The following is a 19,585-nucleotide window of genomic DNA, read 5'->3' on the forward strand; positions in this document are numbered from 1 at the left end:
TTTTGAAGGAATGTGGATTTAAACTTTAATTTAATGGTTTTACATGTTAAGATCCTATCTTTTGAATTATGTTTGCTATAATTTTTCTAAGAAATATTTTGATTCCTTTCTCTTCAAATATTTCTTTCTTTTAATAAATTGGTATTTCTTTTCCAATTCAATATGTTTGCTCATTTAAAATAATAAACAACTCTAGACCACCCTTGGATATTCCATAGCTGCCTGTAGATTTTTGTAATTTCAAGACCCAATTTCATAATCTTAATGCATCCGGTGATATTTCAAGACCTCTGTTAGAAACTTCAGACATCCCTTTAAACTTTAAGAGATCATTTGGAATTTGAATACGTCCCTTGAAATTTCAAGAATTCCCTTGAAATCTACATACCTCCCTTGACATTTCAGGACGTCCATTTCGAAATTCCTCTTAATAGTTCCAGACCCACCTACATAGTTGAAGGCATCATTCCTAGACCTGCCTTCAAAACTCTAAACCTCCTTAAAAATTCATGACAAAAGTTCAGATCTTAAAACTTTCAGATATCTACTTGGAATTTCAAGACTTCATTTGGAATCTCCAGACAGACCTTGAAAACTCCAGAGCTTTTCTTAAATTTCAAGAACTCTATTGGATTTTCAAGACAAATCTTCATACGCGATTGTTAACCAAGGAATCCATAGTATTTTATGTCAATCACGTATTAAGCTTATCAGCTTTTTTCATTAGTCTAAAATATAATTCAAAACATTCACTTAAAACTTGAATTTTAAGGTTATACTCTCCCTCTACTGTTCTACTCTCTTGTCTTGAAAAACGCTTGTTTATAAGTCTCACTTTTTTGTTAAATATCACTAAATATTAAATAAACTAAAGATGTAGACAGTTATTCTTTTCAATAAAACACAACCAAAGAGCAGTTGTGATCTACAATGAAATCAAAATACAAATATTAGTTTCGAAATAAATAACGAATTTACGTTTGGCGTTCTCTAAGTAATCCAAAACCTTCTAAATTAATGTGTGATTTAAACATGCCTTAAATTTAAACAAAATCAAACAAACCCGAACAACAAAAACAGCTGTTCCATCAAAGTTGTCAAAAAAAATAATTTTCGTCAAACGTCAACTGGGCTTTGGGGCTCGGTCGTCTGCTCTAATACGACTTTGTGATTGTTTATTTTAAAAACCGTATTTAAATTATTAAAATAAATTAAAATCAAACTAAAAACATCCCAAAACTATACTTAACATTCAAATAAACCTTTTTATTATAATTTTAAATTAAAATACTAAGTAAATTCCCTTTAAAATTCACAATGAAAACGAAGTGAATTTTTCGCAAACCAAAAATAAAAATCAAAAATAAAATAAAACAAAACTTCCCTGATCCCATTCTACGCATGTACACAAATATTTAATTATTTGCCTTTGCCCATTATGACATTCTTCATTTGATTCCTTTCTTCATTGTCTTTCGAAAAAGCAGCAGCATTAAGGACGAAAATTATATTAATCGTGTTTTTCCTTAAAAAAAGTGAAACGATAAAAACAAAATTTGTCTCCTATTTTGGGACAAAGAACTGACTGGCAGGTAGGTAGGTACACAAGTCCAGGTCCTGGCATCAGCAGCAGCAATGGCTTCATTCCATCAACGATGCGGGCGTCGAATAACTTTGACCAATAACAACCGAACTGCTATGAGAAGTATTCGAGATTTCAGCCATGCCTTGGTTTTCAGCGCAGAACCTCTACAAGATGATGTTCTCTTCGAAGTGGTCATTGAAGAAAAGGTAAGCTGCGAAGTACCTTCCATGTATTTCCCTCTTTTTGCATGGAGTTTTCTTTTGCAGAATCACTCATGGGGAGGAAGCATTGAGATTGGAGTCACATCGGAGAATCCCGACAAATTGGAGCTACCTTCGTGTGCGGCGGCTATGAGAAATGGAACCTGGATCATGTCGGGCATTGATATTCGAAGGGATGGCATCTGTCTGGTCGAGTTCTATGGCACTCACCTAGAATCTCTCAACGAGGGAGATCGTGTTGGAGTGCTGAAGACTTCCCAGGACGAGTTGGTCTTCTATATAAACGGAGAATCACAAGGAGTGGCAGCTACAAACATCCCAAAAGTCGTCTATGCTCTGGTAGACTTGTACGGCAGATGTGTCCAAGTATCCATTTGTCCATCGGAGCCATTGGTAAGAATAGAAGATGGATATTTCCTTCTTGACCCATATCACTTTTATGTTTGAATTTCTTTCACAAGGACTTCATGTCGGAGTCCCCTCAAATCGTCCAGTCAATTGATGTTCCCATGTGTGTCGATGTGACAGTAAGTTCCAATGGAGGCACTGGCGTTGCGTCCATACAATCCGCAACTAACATCGCAGACTACTTCGATATGAATGATCGTTTGCGATTCCACACTCGATGTGGCTCCTTGGTCAAGTTGTCCCCCAATTGTCGATCGGCTGAGCGACGTCGACCCCTCGATGAGTTCAACAACGGAGTGGTTATGACCCATCGCCCGTTAAAAGACAATGAGCTCTTTGAAATTCGAATTGATAAACTAGTCGACAAATGGTCGGGATCGATAGAAGTCGGAGTGACCACACATAATCCCGCAGTCTTACACTTTCCAGCAACTATGACGAATATGCGAAGTGGAACGATAATGATGTCTGGTTGTGGAATCCTGACAAATGGCAAAGGAACTCGTCGACAGTATGGAGAGTTCAATTTGGATGAGTTGCGGGAAGGCGATCGAGTGGGCATGATGCGAAAGACAAATGGAAATCTCCATTATTTCATCAATGGGCAAGATCAGGGCGTGGCGTCGAATAGAGTCGCTCAAACACTTTGGGGAGTCATCGATCTCTACGGCATGACCATCAAAGTGACGATCGTGGATCGTGATGAGCGGGAGCAGCAAAATCTGGTCACACGCCGAAATAATTTAATGTCAATTCAAACGAGTTCCAGCTCGAGTTGTGGCGGTGGGGCCGGGCATATTGTGAATCATGAGCTGTCGGCGGCTCTGAGCCCAGAGATCGAATCTGTGAGTGGAACCGGGAAGAATGATGATCGTTTGACGTTCCATTCCACTTGCGGGTCTCAAGCGACAGTCACACACAGTGGAAGGACTGCCTTAAGGCCAAAGTAGGTTTCCATTCACCCGAGAGGGAACTTTTGTGTATGTAATGAGTTCTTTTTCTTTCAGTGCTTCGGATGACTTCAACAATGGAGTGGTGTTGACTAAAAGGCCACTGCGGCCGAATGAATTGTTCCAAGTTCGATTGGAGCGAGTTGTTACTAAGTGGGCTGGATCAGTAGAGATGGGAGTAACAACTCACAGTGCCGAGGAACTCGATTTTCCCTTCACCATGACCAATGTTCGGTAGGGATGTTATAGCTCCATCTTTCCTATTGTTCTGCTTGATTTAAACTCTTTTTCTTTTTAGATCTGGAACATGGATGATGACAGGAAATGGTGTTATGCACAATGGCATCACTGTCATCGAGCAATACGGCCAGAATTTAGATCGTTTGCAAGTGGGCGATCGTGTTGGTGTTGTCCGCAAAGATGATGGAACCTTACACTTTTGGGTGAATGGTGTTGATCAGGGTGCAGCCGCCGTCAACGTTCCCGAGAAAGTCTACGGTGTCATTGATCTGTACGGCCAAGCAGCACAAGCCAGTATCGTTGATACGTCCGAGTGTGGCAGTCCCGATACTGGTAACTCAACCATCTCCAACACAACCCTCTACAGCGAGCCACCTCTGAGATTCCATACGATTCATGGAAAGAATGCCGGAATCTCAAATGGTGGCCTGACTGCAAGTCGACCCAATTCGCTGGCTGAATTCAATGATGCCATCGTGTTCAGTAACAGACCGCTGAGGCAGAGGGAGCTGTTTGAAGTGGCTCTGGAAACAATGGTGCGTCATTGGTCGGGAAACATAGAAATCGGGATAACTGGAAGTCGACCAGATGAAGTCATACTTACGGCGAATGCGACAGATTTGGAGGGCGACACAATTATTCTGTGTGGGTCTATGGTCTTCCAGAATCGCAAAACCATTCGGAGTAATATTCTGTTCGATTTGGACACCTTGACGGCTGGGACGAGGGTTGGCGTGATGCGAAACGGAGACTTTATCCATTTCTTCATCGACGGAGTGGACCAGGGTCCAGCGTGTGAATGTCGTTTGCCTAATGTCTGGGCGGTAATTGATCTCTATGGGCAGTGTGCTCAAGTGAGCTTGACTTTGGCTCAACCGGATATGCGAGCGCCTTACGCCACGAGTGAGAACTCACAAAGTTTCCAAGCGACTTCGGTGATTCAACCCCCTCCCGAAACGAAGCATCGATGGACGTGTATCTCGGGAAATGTTACACTCTCCCAGAACTGGACTGTGGCCTCGAGGGTCACCGGAGCTTCAGCGGCTCTATCACGTTGTCTGGTGTTTTCAGAGCATCCGCTATCGGTGGGGTCACCGTTCGAGGTGAAGATTGTTTCACATAACCCCCTTTTTGCTGGTAAGGTTTCCTTTTTCACTAAAAACAAAAACCCTTTTCAAACAAACCGTCTTCTGACTTCAGGTTGTCTAAATATTGGAATCACTGATTTGAATCTCTCCGACGAGTATGTGCGCAAAAACATTCCAAGTAGCATGAAACGTATTCCGGCGAATGTCTGGTACGTTTCTGGAAACGAAGTGAGACACAACTCGATGCTGATGCAACGTTCGTTGGCATCGTTGGAATGGCTTCGAGTTGGTGATCGGATCGCCCTCGAGATGACCCAAACACGAACCTTGAGAATTCTGCTCAATTCCGAAGATATGAATATTAATTTCCAAAATGTTTCAAGTGTAAGTAGAATTTTTGAAAATTTGTGTCGAAGCACCATTCCACAAACAATATTCAATCAATTCACATTTTTTTCTCTCTTATTTTTATTGTATTCTTCCTCCCTTCCATTTGTTGTGGCCACATCACATTTGAGTGTATCTATTCTCATCATCGACATTTTATTCACACATTTTTTTCTTTGGAATTCATTTAAAATTTAAAATTCTTTTTATTGTTTGCAATAATTTTGGTGTGTGTTTCAAAGACCTATTGGACTGGAGATACCTTCAAGCCTTCAAAAGTAACTAAATAAGTTAATGAAAAAACAAAAAGACAATAATAGATTGTTGAAGTTATTTATCAATATTGCACTTTGAATGAGTTCTTTTCCAAAAAATAGCATGTTCAACACATAATTTTTGTATTGTACGTTTGTTAAAAAGATTTAAAGATTTAAAGACGTTAATTTTCTTGAGATTTGATATTAGGTAAAACAGAAAATAAAAGCTCTTTAAAAATATGAAACCCTACCAACAACATGGAACTCGGGGTTTAAATCATCTCCGAGTTACAGAAAAACTGATAGGTAGGCGGAGAACTTACCTCAGAATCACTGAGTTCGTGGGGTTAGAGAGTTTCGTGGCACTCAACTTATACATCTTTGAGTGATATGAAACTTTAAGTTTTTTTATTTGGATTCCAAGTACATTAGTATTATTTAAATTCTTAGATAAAACAAAATACCCGGGACTTAACTTAGATAATAAAATAAGATGGAAACCTAATTTTCTAGGAATCAATAAAGCAACAGTAGGCTTATTCTCAACTTCGCATTCAGCACTGGCTATACATCTCAGTCAGACCGATCCTTACAATAAATTCTAATGTAACAGTATGATATAAAGCGCTAGGTTCAGCAACAAATCGTAATAAGTCTAAAAAATAGCCAGTGATAGTAGCCCATTGAACGCCGTCCTCCACAATTTATGTTCTAAATATTCCATCTTATACCACAATTCGCTGCAAGTGCAGCCATTTGGCTTAAGGCCTAATGACATTAGTTCAATAATGACATTGGACACTCCACTGTCCTAAACTCATTCAGATCTTTACTTACATCACCTCCCATCCACAATACAAAAATAATGTAGTCCATTCTTCTCGTTAGGCATACGGCTTCACCTTGGCTAAATAGCGCCATCTCTGCTCTGATGTCAAGAAGAGATGCCGCCTACAGTCAATGGAGACGTTACAACCTATAGCACTTCCACAAATTGTATTGCAGACTGTGTAATCAAGTTGTCGTAATGGTTGGAACGGCAAAAAGACTTTATTATGAAAATGAACTTGGTTCTTTAACCTCCGGAAAAAAATTATGGAAAACCTTCGTGATATCGGTATTGGCAAACAATCTTAAAAGCCCGTTGTTAACGTCGATTGTGTTACACTCAACAAAAAGTTTCGTCCATGCGCTTAAACGTTGCTTCACCCGTTCATTCCCTTACTGAGGAGGAACCAACTGCTATTAACAGCTCTCTGAGTTTTATAAGAATACAAGAGGAAGACATTGTAGAGGCAATAATATCGATTAATTCTAATGCTACTGGTCTGGACCAAATGGACCCTAAGTTCTTGAGACTACTGCTTCCATATATACTGCGCTATATAACCTACATATTTAACAGCATATTGACTACTTCCAAGTTTCCTTTAGAATAGAAGAAGGCTAAGATTATACCCATATCCAAAAAGCAAAAAGGTAGTGCTACCAAATTTCGGCCGATTGCCATTCTTCCATTCTTCTTTCGAAGGTGTTTCAAAAAACTATTTTGGGCAGATCCAAAAATATCTTACAATCAACCTGTTAAGTACCTGTCAGTCTGGTTTTCAAGCTAAGCGCAGCTGTAAATCCGCCTTACTTTTTGTAACTCATAAAATAAGAATGGTAATCGGCAGTGATCATGTTACATAGCACTGTTAGATTATTCAAAGGCGTTTGATACTGTTAACGACTCAATGCTTTGTAGAAAGCCGCGAATTAACTTTGGGGTTTCTTTAGAGTCCTGTAAGCTTGTTCTTTCGTATCTCAGCGGAAGGCAACAATGCGTAATGGCCAATGGGTACTCTTCCACATTTCTCAATGTTTTGAGTGGAGTGCCACAGGGATATATCCTTGGACCATGTGCAGCTCCTGATAAAGCGACCTTTTGGGGCTAAAAATTATGCCATAGCTTTAATGAACGAGGATCTGCTCCGCATTTCACGGTGGTCAAAAAAGAACGATCTCCGCCTTAACCCTGTCAAATCAACATCCCTCCCCATCTATCGCAAAAACTTTAATCTATCGGATTTAACCCTATTGAAACTTGACGACGAACCATGTTAGCACTGCTAGAAACCTAGGAGTAGTATTCAATCGCACTCTCACTTGGGATGACCACCTTAATAGTGCCATTGGTAGAGTCTATGGAAGGCTTCTTCAAGTGACTCGAAATTTCATCCCGACCAAAACTAAACTGCTACTTGGTGGCCCTTATATTACCAACTGTACTGAATGGGTGTGAAATCTTTTTTAAACTAGACTGTGTGACTAGCCGCAAATTGAGTGTTGCTTATAATAATATTGCCCGCTATATTTATAATCTACGACATTATGATCACATATCCATTTTTGCGGTACGGATTTCTGGTTGTATTCTAGACAGCTTAATAAACTCTCCTCTCTGAGTGAAATCATCCAAACACAACAACCTGATACCGTTTAAATGGTACGCTGAATTTCTCTCATTCAACAAGGTCCTTTGCTTTAATTTTAACTCCCGATACAATTTTCTAAATACTGAGCGTCTATTTTTTATTCATATTGTACGCCTTTGGAACTCTCGGCTTAACCAATTTCAATGAAATTTTGCATATACATTCGGTAGGTCTGAGAATAGGTTTTTATCTATTTTTTATATTCTTAAGTGCTATGGTTTAATTGCATCAACATCGTACACGGTGCAACGATCTTACGATAGTATACTGTGACACTAGCATTAAATGCTATCGAGGATCTTTGCATTATCTTTGCCAACTTACCACTCAGCCATTGCGGTATGCATTCACCAAATCGAAATGCATCTGAATTAATAGACACTGAACTGAAACGTGAACTACAGTACAATACTATGGAAATGGCAGCGATTGTTATTCGCAATGTCCCTCTAATGAATGAAGAACAAAGAACCATTTATGACCACATTATGCTCGCCGTTTCGGCAGAAGATTTATTTTTTTTATTTTTTGGTGATTCCACCAGGTTGAACTGGAAAAACATTGCTTATTTCGCTAATTCTTGCTAAAATGCGATCAAATAATGGTATCGCATTGGCTCTTGCATCTTCTGCGTTTGCGGCAACTTTATTGGATGGAGGCAGAACAGCTCATTCAGTATTTAAACTGAAACTAAATATTCAAAATAACCCATAAGCGGTGTGCAATATAAAAAAACATTCACTTAAAGCATTGAACAGAGGATATTAAAAGTTATGAAAAACAATGACAGACTATTTGGCGGCACTCTTTTTAGGTGATTTCAGATAAACACTTCCTGTTATTCCGCGTTCCACGTATACTGATCAGATACGGCAATCGATTAGTAATTAAAAAATTAATGAAAAATGTTATTGAGGGCATAATTCTAAATGGTAAATTCCGAGGTGAAAATATATTATCACCTCGAATCCCTATTATACCCACAGATGTGCTAATTTAATTCAAACGCCTTCAATTTCCAATAAGATTGACATTTGCAATGACTCAAGTCTTAAGGCCAAACTATATGTTTGTCTGCGGCTTAGATTTGAGCACTTTATGTTTTTTCACACGTCACATGCTCTCGAGTGTTCTAAACATCCAGTTCGTTTGTATTGGCAAAAGATGGGATCAAAATATTGTACACTTTGTTGCATTAAGGGATAGATATTGTTTTTTTGAAGTATTGTCATAATTAGCGATATTTATATAATTTAAAAAAATTGATTTTTATAAATTAAATTGTTTGTTTGGTGATTTGTTATTTTAATATGTTGTCACCGTTTACAGTGCTCTTTAAATCTCCCACTTATATACCACATCCTTACACACTTAAAATAAGTTATTTATTTATAGGAAAATATTCTTTTGAAATGTTGGATGTGGCAAAGAAACGTTTGTCGGGTCAGCTAGTAAATATATAAATAGAAGTCTCAGGTATATAATTTCTATTCAAATTCTGAAATAAAAGTAAAGGCTTGCAACACTTTTTAAGACTCATGTCCTACCTTGTAAGCGATTTTTAAAATGAATAAAATACAAAATACAAATACATTGGTTCCAGATCTACCTATAAAAAACAGTCGAAAGATTGAATTCTATAATTCTATTGGATATATTTAAAAGGATCTTAAACCGATGGTGAATTCGGTTAAAAAATATTAAACCTACGCTAGTGAACAAAAATTCTGTAGCGTTCCTTCTTTTTCTGATTATTTGTAAAATGATTTATATTGTTGGTAAAACAAAATATCAAACGAAAAGGAAAATACGGACTCGATCTTGTTTAATGCCTTTTCATTCTTCAGTTAACCCAGTTTTGAGGTCCAATTTTGTATCTGATGCTGAATTTCTAGGCCAAATTCTCTTTTTAAGTTCATACCATAAATATTAAATTAAATTGGGTGGCACAACAGTCCGTTGTGAACCAGGGCCTAGTGACTTACAACTCTCAACCATTCTTGTGTGCGGGTACTGTTGTCAGGAATGGAAGGGACCTACAATTTAAGGCCGAATCCGAACGGCTAATTTGAGAAAGCACTTTTTCATGACAAGATTTACTCTTGAAGTAAATGTCAATTCCTCGCAAGAGGCAGTATCCGCGCAAATTAATTTTTGTTTTAAATTAAGGTGGCACAGGCAGGGATTGAACCCAAGACCCCTTGCATGACTGTTCAACGTTCTAACCATCATGCCACGGGTTATGGTTCATACCATAAATGTTTGATAAAATTAAAGTCCGGGATAAGCACTGGCCATATCCATAGCTGAAATTTCAACACCCTGTAAATACTCTTGTAGTAAGCCCCTACAATATGGGGCTGAGTATTGTTCTGTATTAGGACGAAATTTTCTCCAATAAAACTTGCTTAGTTTTAGTACATATGATACTCTTATATTTGTTCTAGATATTGTTTCGCCGGTTTTTTTTAAACAATAATAAAAACTCAATTTTTATTTTCATTAAAATTCCTGTCCAATCCATCCAGTAATCTCCCCCGCCGCCTTCTAAACCTGCCAAGCAGGCACACTCTGTTTTCGTCAGAGAAGAGAACGGAGCCGCATTGTTCGTCAGTTTAGTAAAACCGTTTTCTGGCAAATCGTAGACTCGCTGTCAATTTGGGTTCAGTTGGCCTTTTTGACTCAAGGTTAGCTACCTTACGTGTGCTTCTGATTGTCAAGCTACTCCTCGCGTTTCTCTGAGCTCTTGTTGGACTTGACCAATCAGTGAGGCCCCGATTTCTCAGCGATGTGCTTTTAATAAATCGGTCATCTCGCTCGTGTGTGATTGTTACGATTCTCTTGGTAAGGGCGGACGACGGTTTTGTTGGTAGTGACTAGCGACTGCAGGGTGCCCGCTGAGTCGTTTTTCACAATCATTGTAGAGTAGAAGAATTTCTGTCAGTCAAAGAGATCATGTCGATTACATCAACAAAAGTAATTTGGCAAAAGCTTGATACCAAATGCTCAAAGCAACTCATTTCTCTTGGTAAATTGCACATTAGTTCCATTATAGTTGCTCTAACTGGACGCTAGTAAATAGATATGAATGAATTTAGACTTGAAACCCGAGGAAATAGTTTTCCACAGATGAAGAGGAGCAGAATACAGTTTGTTAGCTTCTATTGTCATGTCCTACCCTTCCATAAAGATGAAGACTCCACTTAGAGACTTCTACTAAAATAATCCTAGCAGTCTGATAAATTCCGATATCTAACGTCTCAAAACGCTTCATGATTAGTTTCAAATAGTTGAACGAGTAGAAGCGATTCTAAAATCCAATGTGATATCACAACAGTCCAATAAGTTTAATATTTTCAATCAGCTTTCATAAATCCAGTATCAATCCGAGCTTGTCCGCTTGATATCATAATGAAATGCAATTTTTGGGAAGCTTCCTTTGAGACTCAACTGATTGATCCTTCATTTATGTAAATTCATTCTACCTTATCCTCTGCCATTGATTGTCAAACTAAAGTTCCTCAAGGCAGTTATTTGAAGCCACTTCTATTTGTCCTCGTTATAATTCCTGCAAACACCGTTGTAAGTGTGTTCTTAAGCTATTCCAACACAATTTGACTCGGTGCATATTTAATTTTCTGGAAATCTAAATGGCTAGGCTGAGCTATCAAATCAATGTCGTTTTCATTAATCCGATAATTCAAGTATTTTTAAATAATCAAACTTGTAAAATTGTTTAGTCGTCCAAGTTGAAGTATAAAATAGTAATCAAATAAATATTCCATTTTTTTAAATATAATTCCCTTGCTGTAAACCAATGCTATTTTACAATATCTGTACCGTTAACTACAAATTTGAGAGTAAAACCAAATTAATATAATTAAGGGCCCCCGCAGACAACTTTTTATCGGCCGATAGTTTAGTCGGGTGCGGTTGAAAGTGCGCACATCGAGCCAACTAAACAGTTTGGTTGGTGAAAAGGGCGCAGACTATCGAACAGCCGGCCGACTATTCTCGAACTAGTTTGTAACTGACTGTTGAAGCGGTCGCACAATGAAAATATGGTCCAGAAAAATTAATACTCTAATCATACTCCGGAGGAGGAAAATAAAGAAGAGATTCCGAGAGTATTGGGTGAATCCCATTCTCAGTGATAGATTAGTTAGTGGATTTACACTCTGCATTCCAAATTACTTGATTACCCGTTCGCCTATTATCGAATGAGCTTTACCAGCTTCAATGAACTTGTCAAACTAATTGGACCGGCAAAAGCGAAGGAGGATACAAATTTAAGACTTTCTATACCTGTGGAGGCGACCGACGTCATATTCAAAATACACGCACACGACGACAAATCACAGAGCGAACTGAACTATCGATCGACTAAACAATCGTCATGATTAAACAGTTGGCCGAAAGATTAGTTTGAATGCAATCGGGTAGCCCATCAAACTTTTTTATCGGCCGATACTGAATCGCTGTAGTGTGCGCATATGCATTCCTTTCCATACTGATTAAGAAGCCGACCAAACTATCGGCCAATAAAAAGTCTATAGTCTGTGGTTGCCCTAAGGTGATGTATATATAGTAAACTCTTTTGATAGAAAATCACATCTCAAAAATCGGTTTTTATTTCTCTCTTTCGGCCCCAATTCGAACAGAAAAAGAAACTTTTACTCCAAGAATATGACAATTTCCATGATACACTAGTAAATCCTTTAATATTTGAATTCACTTACGATTTCGATTCTCCTATCATTTAACAACTCTTGACTCAGAGTATTCGTTCATGAATTAGTAAATTGGGAAAAATAGAACTAACAGACATGTAGCATGTTAGAAGATGATAAAGGAACACAATTTGAATATGTCAGCCTTAAAACTCAAGAACATGCCAACCAAACTAGATATTGAGTTTTCTTGGACAACGAATGGAATTCCAAAGAATATTTTTCATATCGGGCCCCCAAAAGTCTATCTCTTGCAGTTTAACCATTTGTTCATTTTCTAATTTTTCGTTTAAGCCATTTCGAATCTCATGCTTAGTCCATGTTTTTTAAAGCTTTATTGCTTTTTGATGCGAGTGATCAGGAAATTTCATTTCTTATACATATTGCAAAAAAAAAAACGAATGTTAAAAAAATTGATAGTGTAAATACAAAACGTGGAATCCCAGAAAATTGTTTGATATTGAGCCTGGAAAGATCTAGCCTACAAAGGTCTAGCTTCGGCATTGCAGTTTTGCACTTATTGTACTACGAGGGGCTGCTTTTTTAGAGCAGTCGTGTAGCTTAATGTTTCCTCTGTCTAAATAAAACAATGAACCACTTGTTTTAATATCTTTTAAAAATTTTGCCGGTCGTCTGGACTTGATATTTCGTAGAAATTTCTTGATTTCTCAGGCATAATCTACCATTAGTTAGTTAGAAAAACTTTATTAACTTCCCATAGGAAGTTATTGTAATGGGTCCGATTTGTCAAATTGAAAATTTTGACATTTCTCGACGTTTCAAGGTCCCTAGAGTCGAAATAAAAGATTTTTAAAAAGATGTCTGTGCGTGCGTGTGTACGTACGTTTGTACGTTCGCGACGTTTTTTCGTCGTCCATAGCTCAAGAACCAGAAGAGATATCGACTTCAAATAAATTTTGTTATACAGATAATAAAGCAGAAAGATGCAGAAAGGGCTCTCAAGAAAATTGCGTGGGTGGTTTTTTTTACCATGGCAGTTTGAAAGAAGGTGAAAATTTTAGTTAACCTTAAATATCTTACGAACCAAAAACGCTAGAGACTTGAATTAAATTTTATATAATATATTGTAACGTGATACCAAACAGGTATATTTTTTGAAAAAAAAATCAATATAACGGTTTTTTTTTATAAAATCAATAAAACTGAAAAAAAAAATTTGTCACCTCCAAAATTTTACGACTGAAATATGATTTCATCTCTAAAACAATTTTGTGCAACGAAGAATAATGTTTTTGACATCTGATAAAATTTTGAGAAAAATCTAATTGACAGTTTTTTATACAAAAAATACAAACCTAAAAAAAAATGTATAAAAGTTGGTAAAAATTGATTTTCGACTCAAATATCTTTTCAAACTTTGAGATATTGGCTTTAATTTACTTTTATCTTTCAAAACATCTTGTTGTCAACATTCAGTTAAAGTTTGAAAAAAATCGATTTGACAGTTTTTGTACAAAAAATTAAAAACCGAAAAAAAATTAACAAAAGTTAGTAAAAAATGATTTTCGACTCAAATATCTTTTAAAAACTTTGGGATAATAGGTTTTTACTATTTTTTTCTTATAAGAAATATTGTTTTCAACATTAGGACAAATTTTGAGAAAAATCGAATAGACAGTTTTTTTACAAAAAATAAAAACCTGAAAAAAAATGTATAAAAGTTGGTAAAAATTGATTTTCGACTCAAATATATCTTCAAAAATTTTAAATATTGGCTTCAAACTAATTTTATCTTATAAGAAATATTGTTTTCAACATTTGGTAAAATTTTGAAAAAATCGAATTGACAGTTTTTTTTACAAAAAATAAAACTCTAAAAAAAACCATACTAAAACTTGGTAAAAATTTACTTTCGGCTCAAATAGCTTTTCAAAAATTAAAAATATTGGCTTCAAACTTATTTTATTTCAGAGAAAATATTGTTTTCAATATTCAGTAATTTTTATATAAAAAACCAACAGTCCGTTTTTTTCATAAAAAATAAAATCTACAAAAAATAGTGCTCAAATTTGGTAAAAAAAAATAAAATTGGAGTGCAAATTAGTAGCCGAAAAATACGCTTTAAGAATAAGAAACACCACAGGACCTATTCCACCTCGTCGTTTTGGCAATATCCCCAAACTTGCGCGCCATAAAGCATTATAAAAGCTGCTGTTGCATCAAAAATTTTTAGCTTTGAACTATGCTCGACATCTTTATTATCGATGTAACGTTACCACACAGAAGAAACTGTTTTTTTCGATTCCGCTAGCTTGGACTTAAAATTGTTTTTTATGTTGAGGTTAGATGTTATTAAAACCCCTAAGTATTTTTACTCTCGAACAATTGCAGTATAATATTCACCTTTGTACATCCTCCTCCGGCACGAAATATCATAATTTTAGACTTCTGTCCAATTTACGCATTCCTTCCACCGATTGAGATAAAAAAAACAATATCATCATCAAATATCAGTCTTGGTATCCGAGTACTTCCGAACTGGATTCCTCCTCCAACCTCCTCCAAAATATCATTAATAAACAAAACAAATAGTAGTGCGCTTAACACAAAGCCTTGTTTAACTCCAAATTCTGTTGAAACTCTTCTGATATATACTCCCCATCCCATACGTAGGCCACATTATTTTTAAACATCGCTCTGACAAGGGTAACGACTTTACTTGATATTCAAAGCTTATAAATCTTATAAAAAAAGCGCTTCACGGGCGATTGAATCAAGCGCAGCTCGAAAATCCACAAAAAAGGTGTAAAGTTTTTGTTTCCTTCTTTTGAAGTCCTCTGCAATGTTTATCAAATTGAATACTTGGTCTGTAGTCAAATAGCTCTATCTAAATCCTGCTTGAAATACATTAAAAATTTTCTTTTCTTTGGTCCAATGTGTAAGCCTATTAAAAATTAGAGTACTGAATAGCTTTGCAGAAGAATTCAAGAAGGAGATGCCCTACTATGATTGCATTTCCCAATAATTGAATACCATTTTGAATCTAAAAACCAAAAAAACCTTCCACATATTCAAAATCCTCTATCAACGGTTTTTGAATTTCTTAAAAGAATGATCAAAAAATCTCATTATTTTTGATCAAAGATTCTTATATTAAAGTTGATGAGCATGCAGGGTTTTTAGTTTGTTTTGTATGGATTTTGTATGTTTTCTTGTTATTTTTGCTCGGGATCTATGCAAGTCAATCTTAACGAAAACAGCTAAGTATATTCCTACCATAAACATCTTTTCATTTCTTCTTAAAACCTACTTCATATTAAAAAATAAACAACAATCATATTAAACACCTCTTTATCTTAGTTTCAATGTACACCGCATGTGTAAAGCATCACTTCATTAATTTTAACTCACACACCGTGCAACTAGTTGTCTTTCATAATATCGCACATTGAAGGTCAATTCACAACATTCGTTCCATTTCAAATCACAAACAATTAATAAAATATATCTAGTTCATAGAAGCCGCAAACAACAACCTTTAAACAATAATATTAAAACATTACTAACAAATTGTATTTATAAATTAGGATGTCTATGTTGTTGTGGAACTACAAGGTTCCACTATGGCCGTTCAAGTGATCTCAACTCAGGGTCCAACTTCTCCTCTTCGACCGTGTAGCCTGCGACTGCAAGATTCTCTTGAATTCGGAGTTGATCCTCTCAATAAACAAGATTCCATGTTAGAATCCATAGACTCCGAATCTCAGGCTTTTGAATTTAGTGATTTTCATGGTAAAAATGTGCGATTGGCCGACGAACATCGCAGTGCAGTTCGTACACAGTCCTTCAATCAGGCATTGGTCTATATTGCCAAACCGCTTTGTAAAGGACACAGTATCAGTGTAAGTTAAGCTAAGGATAAGTAAAATATTTCTTGAGATTGTTTTTATTAACTTCTTTTAACCCATTAGATTAAAATTGATGCAATCAACACCAAGTGGAAGGGTACAATTGGCGTTGGAGCTCTTGGCGTATGTCCTCAATTGGCAAACGTTCAGCTACCAACATCTATTGTACTCTGTAAACGTCCCTGCTGGGTGGCCACTCATGATTACATCAATATAAATGGAAGTCGTATAGCTTCTAAGTATGGTGAGGCTCTGGAACAGATTCAACCTGGAACTGTGATCACAATGTCGCTATCTCATGCTGGAGCTTTGAGTGAGTTGAAATACAATACAAAAAAAACTCTTTAAATAATGCGTTACGTTCTTAGCAATTATGGTTGGACAAAATAGTCTTGAGGATCTGGCCGCAGGTTTGCCAAATCACGTGTATCCTGTCTTCGATTTGTACGGGAAATGTGAGAAAATATCGATCATAAACGGTGAGCTTCGTAATGGAACTCCAATCGTGGAGGAAGTACTCCTTGAGCACGATCAACTAGCTGAGGGTGATAATAGTGTGCCACAGTGTGAAAAAGCCGATCTGGAAGTCCATGAAAAGGAGACTGAAGGTGCCAGCACATCAAATACGTAAGTTATAAAGCATTTCAAAACCATCTGTTTGACTTCTAATTTGCTTTTTTTGAAGAGCTCGAACTGTAATGCAAAATTTCACTGGGAACCTCTTAATCAATCTGTCAATAAAATACCGATCGAAGGAAGGCAGAAATGACACTAGTCCATCTTCATCGTCCTGGTGAGCGAGGTAACTTATAATTCTTAGTTCTAATATTTTTTGTTTTTGCTTTCTAGCTGCCTTCGAGAATCTCTTCAGCTTCAGCACAACACAAATTTAAACATTCAACGGAGTCAGAGTACCCAGCGTTTCACAAATAATCCGTCAACATCCAGTGGCAGCACCGACACAAACAGAGAACAGGTAGAGCCACCTTGTGACGACGTTGTTCAACCGGTAATGACAAACTCCAAAGAGAATCTCTTAGAATACAATGACGAAAGTAATACTGCTATTCAGCAAAATCTTCAACAGCAGCACCAACAGCAACAACAACAACAACAATTTCTGGACATCAATCAAGTGCCTGATGAGATACCAGCCCAACAAGAAGACGATCCGGACGATGATGAGGAGCCGCCAATGCCGCCGGTCAGAGATCCAATTCCAGCTGATACACAATTCGATTCCATCCAATCGTTGCCTTGTCTCGATTCCACTAAAGACTGTGAATATTTGAAGCTGGTGCGGGGCTTCAAAAGCTCCCTGGTACTGCCCCACACGTTTTTCCAACAGCCAAGTAGTCAGGCGATCTGCTTTTGTCAGCAGTGTCATGCTACTAATTCAGAGAAGTTAAGTGGTTGGGTGTATTTTAAGCTAAATCAACAATCGGTGAATACTTCGGGAACCGTGCAGAGTTTCGATTCGGGTGATTGGGTGCCACTGTACTACATGACACGAGTAGACAAGATTCGAGCTATTCTCGACTATGGCCAACCGCTTCCTATCGAACAAACTCACGAGGCTCATTCCGGTGTCAATCAGAAAGACGAACCCGGAACACAATTAGAATTGCACTTCTCGCCAAATTCCCCGACAATTCAGCTCACCAATTCCCACCACAAGTACACGGCAGCTATGCAAAGCTACACAATTGGTACCGCTTTCGAAGTGTACGTGAGACGGCAATCTCTGTGTGCCACACAACAAAAGAGCTCAGAAGATCAGCATGAAGATGATCAGCAGCAGCAACAACAACAACAACAGCAGCAACAGCAGCAACAGCAATCCCAACCTGGTCCCTCATCTACTACACCACAGACGACTTCTCTGAAAGACATGTCGTGGTTCACCAAAGAGACCGGTGCCTGCGTGCTGACAGCGTTAATACTCAAACTAGAACGGGTGCAAATGCAGTGCCAAAGTTCCGGCAGCTAAGGGATTGATTTTCTATAATATGCGAATAAAAATGGTTATTCCTAATTTTAGCGACTGTAATTTTGCTTGTAAAGCGCATCGATAATTATTATTATTTATATAGATATATAAAGAAAAAAACCTCATGAAGTATTTTAGCCTTTTTCATTTTGTTTTCGGTTCGGTCTAAGCATGTTTTATATAGAGCCGATATGGAAGTCTGTGTTTTCCTCCTCTTTGTGTTCGAAATTAATGTATCTATGTCTAATCATTCACATTTTCTAATGCAAAATTACCACAAAAAAAATATAGTTAAAAATTATACTTAAAATTTGTTCTCCTTTTGTTTTTATTAATATCGTAAATGTTTATGAAAGTGGCGCTCAACAAGGGACATGTTATCAATTTCTTGGAAGTGGAAATATTCAGCTTTTGCTGAAATGTTATCGTTTCAAGTTTAAATAAACATAAGGATTTTTTCTTGACTTTCGATTATTTTGTTTTCTCCGGAACTTGGCATTCTCAACTCGATATTTTCAACTTAACGCATTTCCCAATTTAAAAGCAATAAGAAAGTTTCTTCAAAAATTTTAATTTTCAAATAATAGTAAAAGATCATAAGCGTAGCAAAACTTGAAGCTAAGTGCTAACCAAGATGATTTTTCAACAAGCTCATTGCGATAACAGTTAAAATTGACTGAAACATTCTGATTTGGTCAATTTGGAAAAATATGGAACAATGATTCCACGGTCCCATAAGCCGCACCATACCAAGACATGAGATTCAAACCCATACAGTAAAACACTAGATTTTCATTGAGTTATTCCAGATCACATGGGTGTACATTAGGGTGGGCTGAAAAAACACTTTTTGTTTTTTTTTTTCATTCGCAATACCTTGATGTTCAAATGGTAGACATGTGCATTCAAGAGGACACAAGCGTCCACAGGTTTTTCTCAAAACCAACCTCTGTCTATCAACTCCTACTCTCACCTCCCCGTGGTGAACGTCGGGTGCCTAGTACCTTAACTGGAGATTGGGTTCCAACCCCAGTGGAAATTTGTTGGGGACAGCAAACGAGAGACGTCCTTTTCCGACCGAGTTACAAATAACCTCTCTCGAAGTTCTCTGCCGCCAACACAATGTATCGAAAACCAGTGGCAACATTGCCAAGATGCAATCAGAGAAGCCGCCTCTGGTGTGCTTTCTTTCAATCACCAACCAACAAACAACCCCTGGTTTGATGAGGAATCTCGGCAGGCAAATGCAGCCAAACAACAGGTACGCAAAGCGGCGCTGCATAAAAGGACGAGAGCTGCTCATGAGCTCTATGAGCAGAAGAGGCGAGAGGAACACCGCTTTCTCAGAAGGAAAAAGAGAGGGAATGAGAAGCGTGCGTTTAA

At 37.3% G+C, this 19,585-nt stretch overlaps 1 protein-coding gene across 4 annotated transcripts; it reads left to right on the forward strand.

The window, feature by feature from the left end:
* The first annotated feature begins 1,133 nt into the window (after nucleotides 1–1,133).
* Nucleotides 1,134–18,515, forward strand: LOC129938894 (neuralized-like protein 4). 4 transcript variants are annotated; one of them, XM_056046713.1, is made up of 12 exons: nucleotides 1,134–1,791; nucleotides 1,852–2,199; nucleotides 2,268–3,160; nucleotides 3,222–3,398; nucleotides 3,463–4,541; nucleotides 4,605–4,876; nucleotides 15,892–16,206; nucleotides 16,276–16,525; nucleotides 16,581–16,839; nucleotides 16,898–17,005; nucleotides 17,062–17,221; nucleotides 17,285–18,515. In XM_056046713.1, exons 1-12 carry the CDS (start codon nucleotides 1,636–1,638, stop codon nucleotides 18,200–18,202), a joined length of 4,935 nt encoding a protein of 1,644 aa, XP_055902688.1. In that variant the 5' UTR covers nucleotides 1,134–1,635; the 3' UTR covers nucleotides 18,203–18,515. The 4 variants fall into 4 exon arrangements, with proteins under 4 accessions (XP_055902688.1, XP_055902689.1, XP_055902690.1 ...); XM_056046714.1 differs by having other exon boundaries at nucleotides 17,300–18,515; XM_056046715.1 differs by having other exon boundaries at nucleotides 17,303–18,515.
* Nucleotides 18,516–19,585: the final 1,070 nt, after the last annotated feature.

Source organism: Eupeodes corollae, chromosome 1 (assembly GCF_945859685.1).
Source record: "Eupeodes corollae chromosome 1, idEupCoro1.1, whole genome shotgun sequence".
NCBI lineage: Eukaryota > Metazoa > Arthropoda > Insecta > Diptera > Syrphidae > Eupeodes > Eupeodes corollae.

Excerpts from the sequence above, each read along its gene's own strand:
- LOC129938894 (XM_056046712.1), top strand. The coding sequence starts at position 1,636 with ATGGCTTCATTCCATCAACGATGCGGGCGTCGAATAACTTTGACCAAT. Across the intron at positions 1,792-1,851 it reads AAGTGGTCATTGAAGAAAAG|AATCACTCATGGGGAGGAAG; the intron begins GTAAGCTGCGAA and ends TTTCTTTTGCAG. Across the intron at positions 17,006-17,061 it reads AGTCCATCTTCATCGTCCTG|CTGCCTTCGAGAATCTCTTC; the intron begins GTGAGCGAGGTA and ends TTTGCTTTCTAG.